General features: G+C 51.4%; 1 protein-coding gene across 4 annotated transcripts in view; it reads left to right on the forward strand.

Annotated features, from left to right (window-relative positions):
• The window catches only part of tle2a (TLE family member 2, transcriptional corepressor a), a 72,644-nt gene that overhangs the window by 19,779 nt on the left and 36,194 nt on the right, over window positions 1–16,671 (forward strand). For all 4 annotated transcript variants that reach the window (XM_056277998.1, XM_056277999.1, XM_056278000.1 and 1 more), the window contains exon 2: window positions 250–410. In XM_056277998.1, coding sequence (XP_056133973.1) covers window positions 250–410 — 161 coding nt within the window. The remainder of the gene's footprint in view (window positions 1–249; window positions 411–16,671) is intronic.

Raw genomic sequence — 16,671 nt, forward strand, 5'->3', positions numbered from 1 at the left:
ACTACATATCCATAGTAGTCATGATATATAATATTGTTCTGTAGGTGACGCACAACAGTGTACAAAAGTATGTATCCACAGTAGTCATGATATATAATATTGTTGTGTAGGTGACGCACAACAGTGTCCAAAAGGAGTATGTATTGACAGTAGTCATGACGTGTGTTGTTGTGTAGCTGGGTAACGTCTCACCCTGCATCAGAACCAGCTGATGTTTACGTCAACCTGCCACCCCTTGTTTCTCCTCAGGCTCCTCTACAGGCACCTCCGGGGTCCTCTGCCTCTGTGGCGGCGGCGGCTGCAGCGGCGGCGGCGGCGTCTGGGGCGCCTCAGTCCCTGAAGCTGACGTACCCGGAAACCCTGGACCGCATCAAGGAAGAGTTCCAGTTCCTCCAAACCCAGTACCACAGGTCCGTCTGAGTGTGTGTGTGTGTGTGTGTGTGTGTGTGTGTGTGTGTGTGTGTGTGTGTGTTTCTGTGTGTGGTTTCCTGTCAGACCTACTGACTGCACTGAATCTATGCCTCTGTCTTGCGTTGACACACACACACATTTTGTGTGTCGGCTGCTATCTCTTCTGAACCCGGCTCCGTGAGTGCAGGGTGTGAGGATGAGGAGCAGCAGCAGGAGGCGAGGGAGGAAGAACAGCATTCAAGTGTGGCATGTGACGAGACGAGGAGGCATCTGCGCCTTCTTCTTCTTCATCTCCTTTCGGAGGAGGCCGGGCGGGGCTGCCTGTGGTCGCCGTTAGCGATGGCGGCCGCGTGGCGGGGTGTCTGGGGCGCGGCGAGCCCGGGTGAGGTTCTGGCCCGCAGGGCGTTTTGCTGGCACGGCATCCCGGACCATCAGGACTCCATGTGCCGCTCTCTGTCTTCCCTAACAACGGCTGGCCATGGTTGTTAGTGTATAAACTGGCAGTGTAGGTGTGCTGGCTGCTCCCCGTGCAGACGAGTGTGTGTGTGTGTGTGTGTGTGTGTGTGTGTGTGTGTGTGTGTGTGTGTGTGTGTGTGTGTGTGTGTGTGTGTGTGTGTGTGTCTGAGACAAAGCGATGTACAGAAAGGTGTCCAGAATGCCTCTGAAAGTGGGACTGTGGCATCTCAACCTGCTTTCTCTCTCTCTCTCTCTCGCTTTTTTGCTCAGTTTTCTTGGCACACCTTCACAGGACCCCCCCCCCCCGTCTCTCTCTCTCTCCCTCTCTGTCTCCCTCTCTTTATCCACGTACCTCTTTGATCCTGCCAACTAGGACCTCCCTCTCTTGCTCTGCCCACTGGTCCTTTCCCAGCAGCTATTGTATGGACCCCTCTCCCCAAGCCCTTCAATGGTACACAGACCTGTGTGTGTGTGTGTGTGTGTGTGTGTGTGTGTGTGTGTGTGTGTTTGTGTGTGTGTGTGTCCGTCCACCCCTCCCCTAGCTCAAAGACTCCTAGTCCAAACAACATAAAGATCTGGTCTAGGCTGGCTGATTCCAGGCATACCTTTGGATGGCCCCAGCACTGTGCAGGATGCCAGTGCGGACTGGGCCCCACAGCAGCCCCACATGCTCACTGGCACAACAGCAGAGACCAGCATGCTGGTGTGCTTTTTGCCCCCCCCCATTTTTTTTTAAACAGACCTTTTTGTGTTATCTTTTTTTAAAGAATATCCCAAATGTTCAAACAGATCCGCCTCAATAAGGAAGACTTTTTTCTTTTTCGCAAAAGAAGGATTGGACAGCCGCTAGGGGGCGTCCTGGCTGGGTTTCTGCCGATGATGTGTTTATAGCCAGTTGTCCTGGTCTTTATGTGTACCAGCAACTACTTCTGCATCTTCTTCTTTCGGCTTGTTCCGTGTTTCCCAGGGAGCGCCACAGCAGATTTTATTTACTTTTTATTTTGGGGATTTCCCCCCCTTTTTTTTCCTCCCTGGTTGAACTTGGCCAATTACCCCACTCTTCCAAGCCGTCCTGGTCGCTGCTCCACCCACTCTGCCGATCCGGGGGGGGGGGCTGCAGACTACCACATGCCTCCTCTGATACATGTGGAGTCGCCAGCCACTTCTTTTCCCCTGACAGTGAGGAGTTTTGCTAGGGGGACGTAGCACGTGGGAGGATCACGCTATTCCACCCACTTCCCCCTCCCCCCGAAAAGGCGCCCCAACCGACCAAAGGAGGTGCTAGTGCAGCGACCAGCACACATACCCACATCCGGCTTCCCACCCACAGACACGCCCAAGCCGGAGGTGACATGGGGAATCTAACCAACGATCCCCATGTTGGTAGGCAATGGAATAGACTGCGATGCTACCCGGATGCCCTCCTCAGTGGATCTTATAGTCCACCTGCTCTCAGGGCCATCCACCATACTCATGAGACGTCACATCAAGGCAAGCCAACATTTTGACATAAGTGACTGTCTCGTGACCAACACTGTTCCCCTTCTACACTGTTCCCCTTCTACACTGTTCCCCTTTCCACACTGTTCCCCTTCTACACTGTTCCCCTTTCCACACTGTTCCCCTCTCCACACTGTTCCCCTTCTACACTGTTCCCCTTTCTACACTGTTCCTCTTCTACACTGTTCCTCTTCTACACATTTATCCTTCTACACTGTTTTACCCTTCTACACTGTTCCCCTTTCTACACTGTTCCTCTTCTACACTGTTCCTCTTCTACACTGTTCCTCTTCTACACATTTATCCTTCTACACTGTTCCCCTTCTACACTGTTCCCCTTCTACACTCCTCAGCGTACATTTACACCTGATTTACATCAAAACACGATCTTATCTCGTGACCCCGTGACCTTTCTGGACAGTTCCAGGGAATATTGCCGTGATTCAACATTTGGGAAGGGCCCTGGTTGGGAAACCAGGCCGTTGGGTGAGTCAGGCCAGGGTTTGTTGGGCAAGGCGGTGTGCTCGGCTCCCTCGGCAGGTGTCCAGGGTCACACCTCGTGTTGCGGAACACCTGGCGGCTTGCCCGCCATGCTGCGGTGCTGAGGACCAAGCTAGCAGAACCAACAACACATGAATGACGGGATTAAGAAAGAAGTTGGAAGGGAGGGAGCGGGGGGCGACTGAGGTTGTGATTACACTCTTCATCTCCCTGCGAATTTTGCAGTGGGAAACCACAGAGCGCCATTTTAACAGGTCTCCGCTACCGGGAGGGCTGGTTTAACTGTGTCGGAGTCCTGCAGAGGCCCCGAGCTTCAGCACGAAAAGACAGCTCCCATTAACAAATGAGGTTTAGTGGTTAATGATACTGGTTATGGAACGAGTCACACCATCGAACGATGCTACAGGATCTTTCCTTCCATGTGGTGTCGCCTGGGAGCGGAGAGTGACTCAAAGTAAACCGCATGGTTTGGCTCATCGGTCAATATCACTGAGACATCACATGTTAACACTACGTCATAAACCCAATTTCCCCTCGGGGATGACTAAAGTATTCGGATTCGGATTCGGATGAACGGTAAATCACACCACATAAAAAACCATTGTGTCTTCGCTTAAGGTTTAGCATCACATCCAACACACTGTAAGACACACAAGTCACCCGCAACCCAAGAAACCGGTTAAATAAGTTTTTATTTGTGGATTTTTCCCCTTTTTCTCCCCAGTTGTACTTGGCCAATTACCCCACTCTTCTGAGCCGTCCCTGTTTCTTCTCCACCCCCTCTCCCGATCTGGGGAGGGCTACAGACTACCACGTGTCTCCTCCAATACATGTGGAGTCACCAGTCGCTTCTTTTCACCTGACAGTGAGGAGTTTTGCCGGGTGGACGTAGCACGTGGGAGGATCACACTTGTAGCAAATTCAGGGGGCAGCCGGGAACCGCCGCCACAGCCGGGAAGCGATCCCGGGTCTCTAACCAGTCAACTAAAGGGTCTGACCCATTAGCCGACAGGCTAGCGAGTCTACACATCCGAGGTCGGCACACTACCCCCCTCCTTTGGGAAGCGTGCCCCCGCGCATGCACTTCCGATAGCCTCCTGGTCTCACCATCCCACTTCTGACACCAATGTAGCGAATTCAGGGGGCAGCGTCTGCCACAGCCGGGATGCAAACCCGGGTCGCCCACACCACGGGCTACTACGCTAAGCAGTCGACTAAAAGGCCTGAACCATTACCCAAGGGCTAGCGAGTCTAGTCTTCCGTGGTCGTTATGCTAACCCCCTCCTTGGGGAAGCGCGTCCCTGCGCTTCAATATATCCCTCAAGCTTCTGGGCACATGTGCTTCCGGTGGCCTCCCGGTCTCACCATCCCACTTCTGACACCAATGTAGTGAATTCAGGGGCAACCGGGAACCGCCGCCGCAGCTGGGAAGCGAACCCGGGTCGCCCGCATCACGGACGACTGCGCTAATCAGTCAACTAAAGGGTCAGACCCGTTAGCCAATGGGCTGGCGAGTCTACACATCCATGGCCGTTGCATGCTATTCCCCCCAGTTCCCCCTTGCCTCCGAACAGGCGGCCTGATCGACCAGAGGAGGCGCTAGTGCAGCGACCAGGACACATACCCACATCCGGCTTCCCACCCGCAGACACGGCCAATTGTGTCTGTAGGGACGCCCAACTAAGCTAGAGGTAACACAGGGATTCGAACCAGCAAGCCTTGTGTTGGTAGGCAACGTAATATATACCGCAACGTTACCTGGGTGCCCTAAACAACAGTTCTTTGCAGTATGGACAAAGAGACGAGAGTGACAGGTGGATAAATCAATATGATCAGCAGGGGCTTTGTTTAGGCCACCAGCAGGCGGTTTGGCTGGAGATCCTAACCTAATGGTAAACTACACCTCATGTAATTGGACTCATTAACATTAATTGCTTGGTAAGGAAAACACGAGCGATGCACACTGCGGCACAGACACAATCTGAACCATGCACACACACACACACACACACACACACACACACACACACACACACACACACACATGCTTGTGCACAGGCACCAGTTTGAGCACAGGATCTCCTAATGACGTCACACACAGAGTTCAAGTCCAAGTTCCTTTATTTTATCAAATGCACAACAGTACAGCGTGGCAGGCATTGCCGGTAATGAAATGCTTAGGCATCAGTTCAACCTAAAAAAAAAAAGCTAAAGAATATGACATAACACAATAAGTTAAAACAAAAAAAATTTTTTTTTAAATGAACAAAAAAATTAAAACAAATTGCAGTATCTACAGCTCAAAATGAGAAAGGGAAAAACTAAAACTAAAATAAACAGATAGATGCGCTCTACAAATAAAAGAGCTTAGTTGTGTATTGTGGCTGCAGAGAGGGTGGCTGCATTCGGTTAGGTGATTCTGATAGGTAGACAGAGAAGGTGGCTGCAGAGAAGGTGGCTGCAAAGGAGGTGGCTGCAGAGAAGGTGGCTGCATTCTGTTAGGTGATTCTGATAGACAGACAGAGAAGGTGGCCGCAAAGGAGGTGGCTGCAGAAAAGGTGGCTGCATTCTGATCGGTGATTCTGATAGACAGACAAGGTGGCTGCAGAGAAGGTGGCTGCGGAGAGGGTGGCTGCAGAGAGGGTGGCTGCAGAGAGGGTGGCTGCAGGGAAGGTGGCTGCAGAGAGGGTGGCTGCGGAGAAGGTGCCTGCAAAGAAGGTGGCTGCAGAGAAGGTGGCTGCATTCTGATAGATGCTGATCAGACGGCAGGAAAGAGATCAGCGCTGATGAGCTGTGTGTGTATGTAGGTGTATGGGGGTAATTTGTATAGGTCACACACTTATGGTTTTAATTGGTCTCACGCTGGTTGTGCGTGTATTTGTGTGTGTGGATACACTTGTGTGTGACTGTATGTCAGCCTTTATGTGGCTGATGATGAAAAAAGAGATGGATGCCTATAGCTCTGGAAAGGAAGGGGTTAATTAATCAGTGATGTGGGTGGGTCACCTATTGTATCTGTGTGTGTGTGTGTGTGTGTGTGTCTCCAAAGAGGCTGTAATCAGCAGACTTAGGGGAGACAGGAGTAGTTGCTGACACAGACCTCTCATTACTGTAATTCACACAGACACACACACACACCAATACGGCATTGCATCATACATTCTCTGCACCACCATGTGTGTGTGTGTGTGTGTGTGTGTGGTCTATGCTGTAAGATAGGCTCTTCACTCGGCACTAACATGCTGCCACTCTGCACTTGAGTGCTCCTCCACTCCTCTCTGGCCGGCTACTATTGAGGACTAGTAGTTAGTGCCACAAGCTTGCACACACAACGACACAACACACACACACACACACACACACACACACACACACGTTACAAAGCTCTTTATGGGTGTGCATGCTCTGCAGTGTCAGCTTTAACGTAAAGCTGCTCCAGTGTAAGTAATGTTGTCTGTACTGTCATTATGGTGTCAGTATAGTGTGAGTTGTAAAAATGTTAGAGACAGGCCATCCGGATACAGTGGCGGTCTATTACGTTGTCTACCAACACGGGGCTCGCCAGTTCGAAACCCCGTTTTACCTCCGGCTTGGTCGGGTGTCCCTGCAGACACAACTGACCGTGTCTGCGGGTGGGAAGCCGGATGTGGGTCTGTGTCCTGGTCGCTGCACTAGCGCCTCCTCTGGTCGGTCGGGGGGCTGTTCAAGGGGAAGGGGGAACTGGGGGGAATAGCGTGATCCTCCCACGCGCTACGTCCCCCTGGTGAAACTCCTCGCTGTCAGGTGAAAAGAAGTGGCTGGTGACTCCACATGTATGGGAGGAGGCATGTGGTAGTCTGCAGCCCTCCCCGGGTCGGCAGAGGGGGCGGCGCAGTGACCGGGATGGCTCAGAAGAGTGAGGTAATTGGCTGGATACAATTGGGGAGAAAAAGGGGGAGACGAAAAACAAAAAGAAGAAGAAAAGTTCAAGACTAAAACCTGTCTTTCTACCTAACACACAGTGAGAGAAAGACAGATGGCTTGCTGTGTTGTCCTGTCTTTCTACCTAACACACAGTGAGAGACAGACAGATGGCTTGCTGTGTTGTCCTGTCTTTCTACCTAACACACAGTGAGGGGCAGACAGATGGCTTGCGGTGTTGTCCTGTCTTTCTACCTAACACACAGTGAGAGACAGACAGATGGCTTGCTGTGTTGTCCTGTCTTTCTACCTAACACACAGTGAGGGACAGACAGATGGCTTGCTGTGTTGTCCTGTCTTTCTACCTAACACACAGTGAGAGACAGACAGATGGTTAGCCGTGTTATGCTAGGTGGATAAATGTTGACTTTACAAGGATGGTGTCATCTGCATAGAGTTTTTCCCTGGGTTGCTTATAAATACTGACTACTTTTCCTTTGTCTGTCTTTCTGTCTGTGTGTGTGTGTCTGTCTGTCTGTCTGTCTGTCTGTCTGTCTGTGTGTTTGTCAGTCGCTTCGTAAAGCTGTATTTGTTTAGTGAAGGCTAAGAGGTTGTGGCTTGCTTTTAGCTGATTTTTTTTGTCTGTGGGTTTGTATTTACGATTCAAGCCCTTTTCTAGGTGTGTGTGTGTGTGTGTGTGTGTGTGCGTGCGTGCGTGCACACATGTTTGTGTTTGCCTGTGTACATACCCTTGAGAGATGATGAAAGACTACACAAGCAAGTTGGGTGGGTCTGGTGTGTGTGTGTGTGTGTGTGTGTGTGTGTATGTGTGTTTGTGTTTGTGTGTGTGTGCGCGCGCGTGTGTTATTTAGTGTGTTTGTGTGTGTGTGTTATTAAGTGTGCTAGTGTGTGCGTGTGTGCATGTATGTATGTGTGTGTGTGTGTGTTAGTGTGTTAGTGAGTGTGCTTGTGTGTGTGTGTGTGTGTGTGTGTGAGTGTGTTATTGAGTGTGTGTGTGTTAGTGTGTTAGTGAGTGTGCTTGTGTGTGTGTGTGTGTGTGTGTGTGTGTGTGTGTGTGTGTGAGTGTGTTATTGAGTGTGAGTGTTGGAGAGGAAGAGGGAGTGATATTCCCAGTGCCATAGCGCAGCAGATTGGCAAGGCTCATTAATAGTTAATGATATGTAAAGAGGATGACACACACACCTGGAGGTGGGGGTGGTGTGTGTGTGTGAGGGGGGACACTGGGGACGGGGACGGGAGGGTAAACTGGGGGTAAAGTGTCCTACCAGTTCAAAGGCACAACATTTGCACAGTCAATAAACAGCTCCCATGGCGTGAGTGTGAGGCTGCGGGTTCAGGGTGGTGTGTAGTTGGACCTGGCGGGCTGCCTGGTCCGCCTGGTGGTGGGCGGGCATCTGCACCTCAGGTCAGCGGTTGAAGGTGTTGGACTGTGGATCAACAGTAGCACCAGGATCAATGACGATCATTAACTTGGGGGGGAGGGAGGTGCAGTTTGTACCTCCTACCTCTGTTGGTACGAGCGCCATTACACTTGCACAAATCCATATTAGCACGTGTTCCCCCTCAGAAAACCACCAAGTGTAGGGAGGGTGTGTGTTGTAGAAAGGGTGTGTGTGTTGTAGAAAGGGTGTGTGTGTTGTAGAAAGGATGTGTGTTGTAGAAAGGGTGTGTGTGTTGTTTTTTTTTTAATATGCGACACAGTCATCAGTTTCCGGCTGGTGGAGCTGTACTGTAGCTGGTGGAGCTGTACTGTGACTGGTGGAGCTGTGCTGTTTCCGGCTGGTGGAGCTGTACTGTGGCTGGTGGAGCTGTACTGTTTCCAGCTAGTGGAGCTGTACTGTGGCTGGTGGAGCTGTACTGTGGCTGGTGGAGCTGTACTGTTTCCAGCTAGTGGAGCTGTACTGTGGCTGGTGGAGCTGTACTGTTTCCGGCTGGTGGAGCAGTGCTGTTTCCGGCTGGTGGAGCTGTACTGTGGCTGGTGGAGCTGTGCTGTTTCTGGCTGGTGGAGCTGTACTGTGGCTGGTGGAGCGGTGCTGTTTCCGGCTGGTGGAGCTGTGCTGTTTCCGACTGGTGGAGCAGTGCTGTTTCCGGCTGGTGGAGCTGTACTGTTTCCGGCTGGTGGAGCGGTACTGTGGCTGATGGAGCTATGCTGTTTCCGGCTGGTGGAGCGGTGCTGTTTCCGGCTGGTGGAGCTGTGCTGTTTCCGGCTGGTGGAGCTGTACTGGTGGAGCTGTACTGTTTCCGGCTGGTGGAGCTGTGCTGATGGAGCTGTACTGTGACTGGTGGAGCTGTGCTGTTTCCGGCTGGTGGAGCTGTACTGTGGCTGGTGGAGCTGTACTGTTTCCAGCTAGTGGAGCTGTACTGTGGCTGGTGGAGCTGTACTGTTTCCGGCTGGTGGAGCAGTGCTGTTTCCGGCTGGTGGAGCTGTACTGTGGCTGGTGGAGCGGTGCTGTTTCCGGCTGGTGGAGCTGTGCTGTTTCCGACTGGTGGAGCAGTGCTGTTTCCGGCTGGTGGAGCTGTACTGTTTCCGGCTGGTGGAGCGGTACTGTGGCTGATGGAGCTATGCTGTTTCCGGCTGGTGGAGCGGTGCTGTTTCCGGCTGGTGGAGCTGTGCTGTTTCCGGCTGGTGGAGCTGTACTGGTGGAGCTGTACTGTTTCCGGCTGGTGGAGCTGTGCTGATGGAGCTGTGCTGTTTCCGGCTGGTGGAGCTGTACTGTTTCCGGCTGGTGGAGCAGTGCTGTTTCCGGCTGGTGGAGCTGTGCTGGTGGAGCTGTGCTGTTTCCGGCTGGTGGAGCTGTACTGTGGCTGGTGGAGCTGTGCTGTTTCCGGCTGGTGGAGCTGTGCTGTTTCCGGCTGGTGGAGCTGTACTGTGGCTGGTGGAGCTGTGCTGTTTCCGGCTGGTGGAGCTGTGCTGGTGGAGCTCTGCTGTTTCCGGCTGGTGGAGCTGTGCTGTTTCCGGCTGGTGGAGCTGTGCTGGTGGAGCTGTGCTGTTTCCGGCTGGTGGAGCTGTGCTGGTGGAGCTGTACTGTTTCCGGCTGGTGGAGCTCTGCTGTTTCCGGCTGGTGGAGCTGTACTGTTTCCGGCTGGTGGAGCTGTGCTGGTGGAACTGTGCTGTTTCCGGCTGGTGGAGCTGCTGTTGAGGAGAGAGCGGTGAAGGTAGAAATGGATCTCCTGCAGCCTCCTCAACCTCGCGGTGGCGTCTACAAAGGCAGTTGGCGCACTTCTGCACGGAAGAAGATCTTAATTAGATGCTCGCTATCTGGAGGTGCTCATTAGCGTGCGTGTGCGTGGCGTGTGTGTGAGAGCACGCGCTCACCCGTGTGTCTATATGCCCATACACTCCATCTTTGTCTGTATTTACATGCGCGCGTGTGTGTGTCCATGTGCATCCCACCTATGCGGTGATTGTCTGCGTACGTGTGTGTGTGTGTGTGTGTGTGTGTGTGTGTGTGTGTGTGTGTGTGTGTGTGTGTGCATTATTGGTCGTGCCATTTTGTGTTTGTCTTTGTATGTGTGCTGCTCGGCAGCAGCGTGGTGATGACAGAGCTGTCTGCTAGCTGGCAGGCTGCAGATTTGTAGCGCGTTCGGCTGATCATCTTATCTGCTGTCACCGCCAGGGAGAGACTGGAGGAGCGAGCCCACCGGGGCGCACATACACACACACACACACGCACGCACTTACTCTCACAAATGCGTGCACACACTCTAATGTCCTTTTTTGTGTTTGTTTTTGTTTTGTTTTTTGCTTGGACCTTTTTACTCTCTCTCCCTCTCCTGCTCCCAGTCCTGCACTTGTTCTCTGGGTTCCTCCCTCACTCATTCTTGTTTTCTTGTGCTCTCTCTAGTCTCTCTCTCTTTCTCCCACTTCCTCTTGTCTCTTTCAAATAAACCATTTCACCGTTCTCTCTCTCTCCCCCCCCCTCTCTCTCGCTGCTCTCTCTCTCTCTCCCTCTCGCTGCTCTCTCTCTCTCCCTCTCGCTGCTCTCTCTTGCATGCTCCCTGTTTCTCTCTCTCTCTCTCTCTCTCTCTCTCTCTCTCTCTCTCTCTCTCTCTCTCTCACGTGCTCTCTTGAATGCTCTCTCTCACGTGCTCTCTTGGATGCTCTCTCTCTCTCTCTCTCTCTCTCTCTCTCTCTCTCTCTCTCTCTCTCTCTCTCGCTCTGTGTGAATGGTGCTGAGCCAAGGACTAATTATTACAGGCAATCATTTCTACATGAAATACCCACTCCCTGCTCACCCCCCACCCCCACCCTCACTACTCCCGCCCATCCACCCACACCTTTTTTATGCTCCTGCAGTCACACAGCGCCACAGAAGACACGCAATCGTTTTCCTTCCTTGAAGTCTCTTTGGTACAGGATAGTTATTGCTTTCTGCCACACCGCCCGTACAGGAAGGGGCGGTCCTTTCCCCTGGAAACACACTGTGCGTGTGCGTCCATACAGCTGCATCACACATGTACACAGGCATGCCCGCACACGCATACACCTTGGTATGCAACTGCAATGCCTGACTGCTGCTCTGTTGAAGAAGCAGTTAGACTGAGGACATGGCGTCGTGCCCTGTGTGTGTGTGTGTGTGTTTGCTCTCTTGTGTTTTTGCGCTTGCCCTCGTTTTTGTTTGTTTGTGTTCCCTTAAGACAGGGGTCGGGAACCTTTTTGACTGGGAGGGCCATAAAAGCCAAATATTTCTAAATATATTTCATTGAGAGCCATATAGTATTTTTAACGTATAATAAATTAAATATGTCTTACTTTTAATGCGACTTCTGGTGCTGCATGGTTTTGCTGATGGCCTTGTAGTCTGGTTCATACGTGGTGAGGTTGAGCTTCATGCAGGCGTTGAGGCTTCCATCAGTTAAACGTGAGCGTAGGTTGGTCTTAATGTTCCTCATATGCGAGAAAGACTGTTCACATGCATATGTAGAGCCAAACATGGTCAATACGGCAATACTCACACGCTGCATTGTGTGGTATGTCACAGGAAGCTCGTTCCAAGTTTTAAGAATCAGCTGGTCTTCAGGTTGAAGATTTTTAATTTCTGTCCACTTGTGTTCCCTCGCCAGCTCTGCTCGCTGTCGCGCAAGACTTTCCAACTCTCCATTAAGTGACTTGAACTTACTCATCCACATGTCTGATGCCTTCAGGTCAGCAACTTCCAGCTCAAAGTCTCCGATAGAGACCCCGGGGATGCATGTCAGGTCGATTTTGTCCACTGCACACTCATGTGGATGAGTGATGAACTTGAAAAGACCAGTGCGCGCACGAAATTCTCCAAAACGTGCTTTGAATGACTGCAGGAGATTGGACGTAAAGCCAGCTAGCTGCTGGAGATCCAGATGTTGAGTGGAGTCACTTGCTAAGCATGCATCTCTAAATTGTTGCAGTCTTTCAAAGTGCAGAAGACGACCTGTTTCAATGTCCCTGAGAAAGACTTCCAGCTTGCTTTCAAATGCAAACACTGCTTGTTGAAGGGATGAGATTGTATTTCCAATACCTTGCATTTTCACATTGAGCTGGTTCAGATGGCCAGTTATGTCCACGAGATAGTGAAACTGCAGGAGCCAGTCAGTGTTGTCTAGCTCAGGATGCTTGACGCCTTTCATTTCAAGAAAAGTCCGGATTTCACTCAGGCAAGCTGCAAAACGGCTGAGCACCTTCCCCCTTGACAACCAACGCACGTTGCTGTGTAAAAGCAGACCGGGATAATGATTCCCAACTTCTTCTAACAGAGCTTTAAACTGGCGATCATTTAAAGCTCGGGCAACAATAAAGTTGACCACTCGAATGACCAGAGACATCACCTCGCCAAGCTCCTGGCCACACGTCTGAGCGCAAAGCGCCTCCTGGTGCAGGATGCAATGAAAACTTAGGATGGCTCTCTTTTCATGTTCACGGAGAAGCGCTACAAATCCTTTGTTCTTCCCCAACATACAGGGTGCACCATCAGTACAGACAGAAATAAGTTTATCCATCGGTAGTTTTTTTTCTTTAGCAAACTCCATGAAAGACATGAATAAATCCTCTCCTCTTGTTGTCCCTTTCATTGGCAAAACAGCCAAGCTTTCCTCACGCAGTGTGTCACCTGCAGCATACCTGGCAATGATACTGCACTGAGATAGATGGCTAACGTCTGTTGACTCATCTAACGCGAGAGAAAAGTATGTCCCGGCGTTTATGTCCTTAATTTGTGTTTCCTCGACTTGATTTGCCATCATGATGCTACGATCGTGCACAGTTCTTGCTGACAGGGGCATGTCTTTTATTCGTTTGATTATCTTGTCTTTATTTGGGAAGTCATCAAACAGTTCATTGGCCACATCAAGCATGAATGTTTTGGCATACTCGCCATCTGTGAATGACTTTCCATTCCTTACTATTGCCAAAGCCCCCGCAAAGCTAGCGGAATTCCCGTCACCTTGCTTGGTCCACACACGTAGTTGCTGCTGACTCGTCTGCACTCTCCGCTGTAGCTCCTCGCATGCCCTTTTCCTGCTGTCCCCCGCTGGATATTTCGATGCAAATGAAGCATGGTGCGTATCGAAGTGCCGCTTTATATTTGACCGTTTCATCGATGCAATTTTATCATTGCATATTAGACATACCGCAGATCCTGCTCTCTCCACAAATGCAAATTCCTCTGTCCACGCAGCCTGGAATGCACGGTAATCATCGTCTTTTTTTCTTTTCGCCATCTTTTCCGTTACAAGGGTTGAAGCGGATAAACTAGTTGGCTATCTGATAAAATTGATTTCTTCACCTTTACAATGACCCGGACATGCTCGCGAGCCATTGGTTCCCGACCCGACCCACGGGTGACCCGTGACCCGTGAAATTTATCTTCAAAACTAATTTCTGTTTACTTTAAAATGACACAGTATTATTAAGAAATATCACAAGTATTTTAAAATCAGTTCCAAACTGATTTTTTTGAAAAAAAAAAAATTTTCAACTCAAAATTGTCTGGGAGCCATATGCCGTCACCGGAAGAGCCATATATGGCTCGCGAGCCATAGGTTCCCGACCGCTGCCTTAAGAGCAAGTTATACTTCCGCGTCCGTGAGTACGCGAGGGTCCGCGTGACGTAAATTTCGTCATCAGAGGGCGCACGCGTAGGGTCCGCGCGGACAAGTGCGCAGCTGCACATGCGCTGGTAAACAAAAATGGACGCCGACTTTGAAGCCAGGCTGCGTGAAGAGGTCCGTCGTCACCTTCATCTTCATAGCGCGCCATTAAAAGGCTGCAAAGTAACCAGACGGAGCTTTCCCTCCCCAGTTGTCGCTAAACACAACAAACACAGCAGCTCTTCTTCTTCTGCCATGTATGTCGCCGTTTTGCCCGGAAATACGTAACGCCGACCTGCTGCGCATGTGCGAAACGCGTAATCCAAGCGGACTCCGGGAAGTAGTGTAAGCAGAAGCACTACGCGCTCGCGGAGTCCGCGTCCGCTCTGGAGTACATGCAGGCCTTTAACCTGGCTTCTCCAGCGGAAACTCGGCCTCCTCCTACCTCGACCTCTTCAGCCGTGGTGAGTGCTCTTCAAATGGCGGGACGAATGATAGATAACCTCGTTTCAACACATCGCTAAGGTCCATGGCTGTTCTCCAACATAGGAAAACTGTTTTAAAACACAGCCCTTTCTGGTCGTCTGGGTAGCGTAGCGGTCTATTCCGTTGCCTACCAACACGGGGGTCGCCGGTTCGAGTCCCCGTGTTACCTCCGGCTTGGTCGGGCGTCCCTACAGTCCTAATTGGACATGTCTGCGGGTGGGAAGTCGGATGTGGGTATGTGTCCTGGTCGCTGCACTAGCGCCTCCTCTGCTCGGTCGGGGTGACTGTTCGAGGGGGGGGGGGACTGGGGGGATTAGCGTGATCCTCCCACGCGCTACCTCCCCCTGGTGAAACTCCTCAGTGTCAGGTGAAAAGAAGTGGCTGATGACTCCACATGTATCGGAGGAGACATGCGGTAGTCTGCAGCCCTCCCCGGTCGACAGAGGGGGTGGATTCGGCGACCGGGACGGATCGGAAGAGTGGGGTAATTGGCTGGATACAATTGGAAGAGGGGGGGAATCCGAAAAAACATTTAGAGGCCATCACTCTCTCTAACTTTGGGTGTGAAGACTGTGTTTTTGGAGTATATGAGCGAGTGTGTGCGTGCGCGCCCGTCATTGTGTAGGTTTTTTATGGTTTTGCACCACAGCTTACCTTCAGCTCATCCTAAATTCATATCTCGACATGCACACACACACACACACACACACACACACACACACACACACACACATGCTTGCAAACTATACATCCACTCGCACACAACGACGATGGCGGTGTTGGTTCCCAGGAAGGCCAGCCGCGTGTGACTCGTGCCGATAGCAATTCCACTGTAATAAAATCTATAGGGTGTGGGATGTTTGTCCTGTGTGTGTGTGTGTGAGATGGGGGATTAATCCTCACTTCCCTCCACCACCCCACCCCCACCACCCCACCACTAGCACCCCCCCACCCTCCTTCGTCCCTCTTCCCCTCAACTGGCTGGCAATGATAAATTAGTCAATTATGGTTGTGTGTGCACGCGGCGCTGCCAAACGGCTGTGGACGGGGCCGTTATTACCTGTTGCGACTGGGGGTAATGTTGCGGTATTAATCATATTCTAATTCTCTCTCCCACCTCACCCCACCCCAACACACACACACACACACACACACACTACCACACCATAATGTTCTACAGCCCCCACTTCAATCTATCTACTGCCCGCAAACAAGTCAGCGGAAAACGCCGAGGGCCTGAAATGTACTGGCTGTGGAGGGGAGGGGAGGGGGTGGAGAAGGTAGAGAAGGAGAGAGCGATGGAGAGTTCTTGAGCTAATAACTTAGGTGTTTGGTGTGTTGGCACAGTGCACGTACATATATACATATATATATACACACAAAGATTTGAGCGGCAGGGTGTATTAGTTAGCTATGTATCTTTTGCAGCATGAATTCCTCCAGTAGAGAACAGGAAATAGCGAGAGGAAGAGAGGTAGACACACAGACAGAAATATTGGTCATAAGGGAGATGTGTTTGCCTGTTGCCTTCCCTAGCAACTCTAGCATGGCTTTTGTGTGTGTGTGTGTGGGTGTGGGTGTGGATGTGGATGTGTGTGTGTGTTCTCCTGGATCGCCACCTTGCCATTGTGGAGAAGCTTGCGTGTATTAATGATCCCAAGAGCTAAGCTGTCCAGAGTTCGGCTCCTGGTAGGGTCACCCAAGCTGGATTGATCAAGGGGGGAGGTTCCAGACGAAGTGATACAACAAAGACCTCGACGGTAGAACTGGTGGAAGATTTCTTCAGGACACAGCAGTGAAGGTGGATAAAGGCTTCAACAGAGGGTGGTCCCAAATCGTTTTGGTTCTCCATGCCATTGGATTCGGGCCACCCTCTGCCAAGGAGTGTGTGGTGGCTGCAACTGCATCAGCTTCTCCACGTTAAAAGCTGTTACACGCAGGCGTCCTCCTGCAAGGGAATTGACCCATAAGCATCCTGGGTCAAAGCCCTGTGGTGATCACAAACAGGTGACGGGAGCAGGGGAGTGAAGTCTGGCAGCCCCTAGCCACTACCTGGCACACAGGCGGTGGGTGTATGATCAGTCGCTAAGCCCTGGGACTGAGGCAGAGGGGCTTCACGGCTGCTGCACCCACGACTGAGCAGCCCTATTTAGGATCCGCTCTGCTCACCCCAGTTGGGGGAGGGGGCTGGAAAAGGTGCCCCAAATATACTCTGCCTCATACCTCCTATCTGGATCACTGCATCCAGAGTGATCATTACCATGCGGTCATAAACAGAAACTCTTATATTTTGGAGCCTGGAACGTACGAACCCTCATGGACAATCAATCCAGC

This window comes from Lampris incognitus, chromosome 3, assembly GCF_029633865.1.
Source record: "Lampris incognitus isolate fLamInc1 chromosome 3, fLamInc1.hap2, whole genome shotgun sequence".
Taxonomy (NCBI): domain Eukaryota; kingdom Metazoa; phylum Chordata; class Actinopteri; order Lampriformes; family Lampridae; genus Lampris; species Lampris incognitus.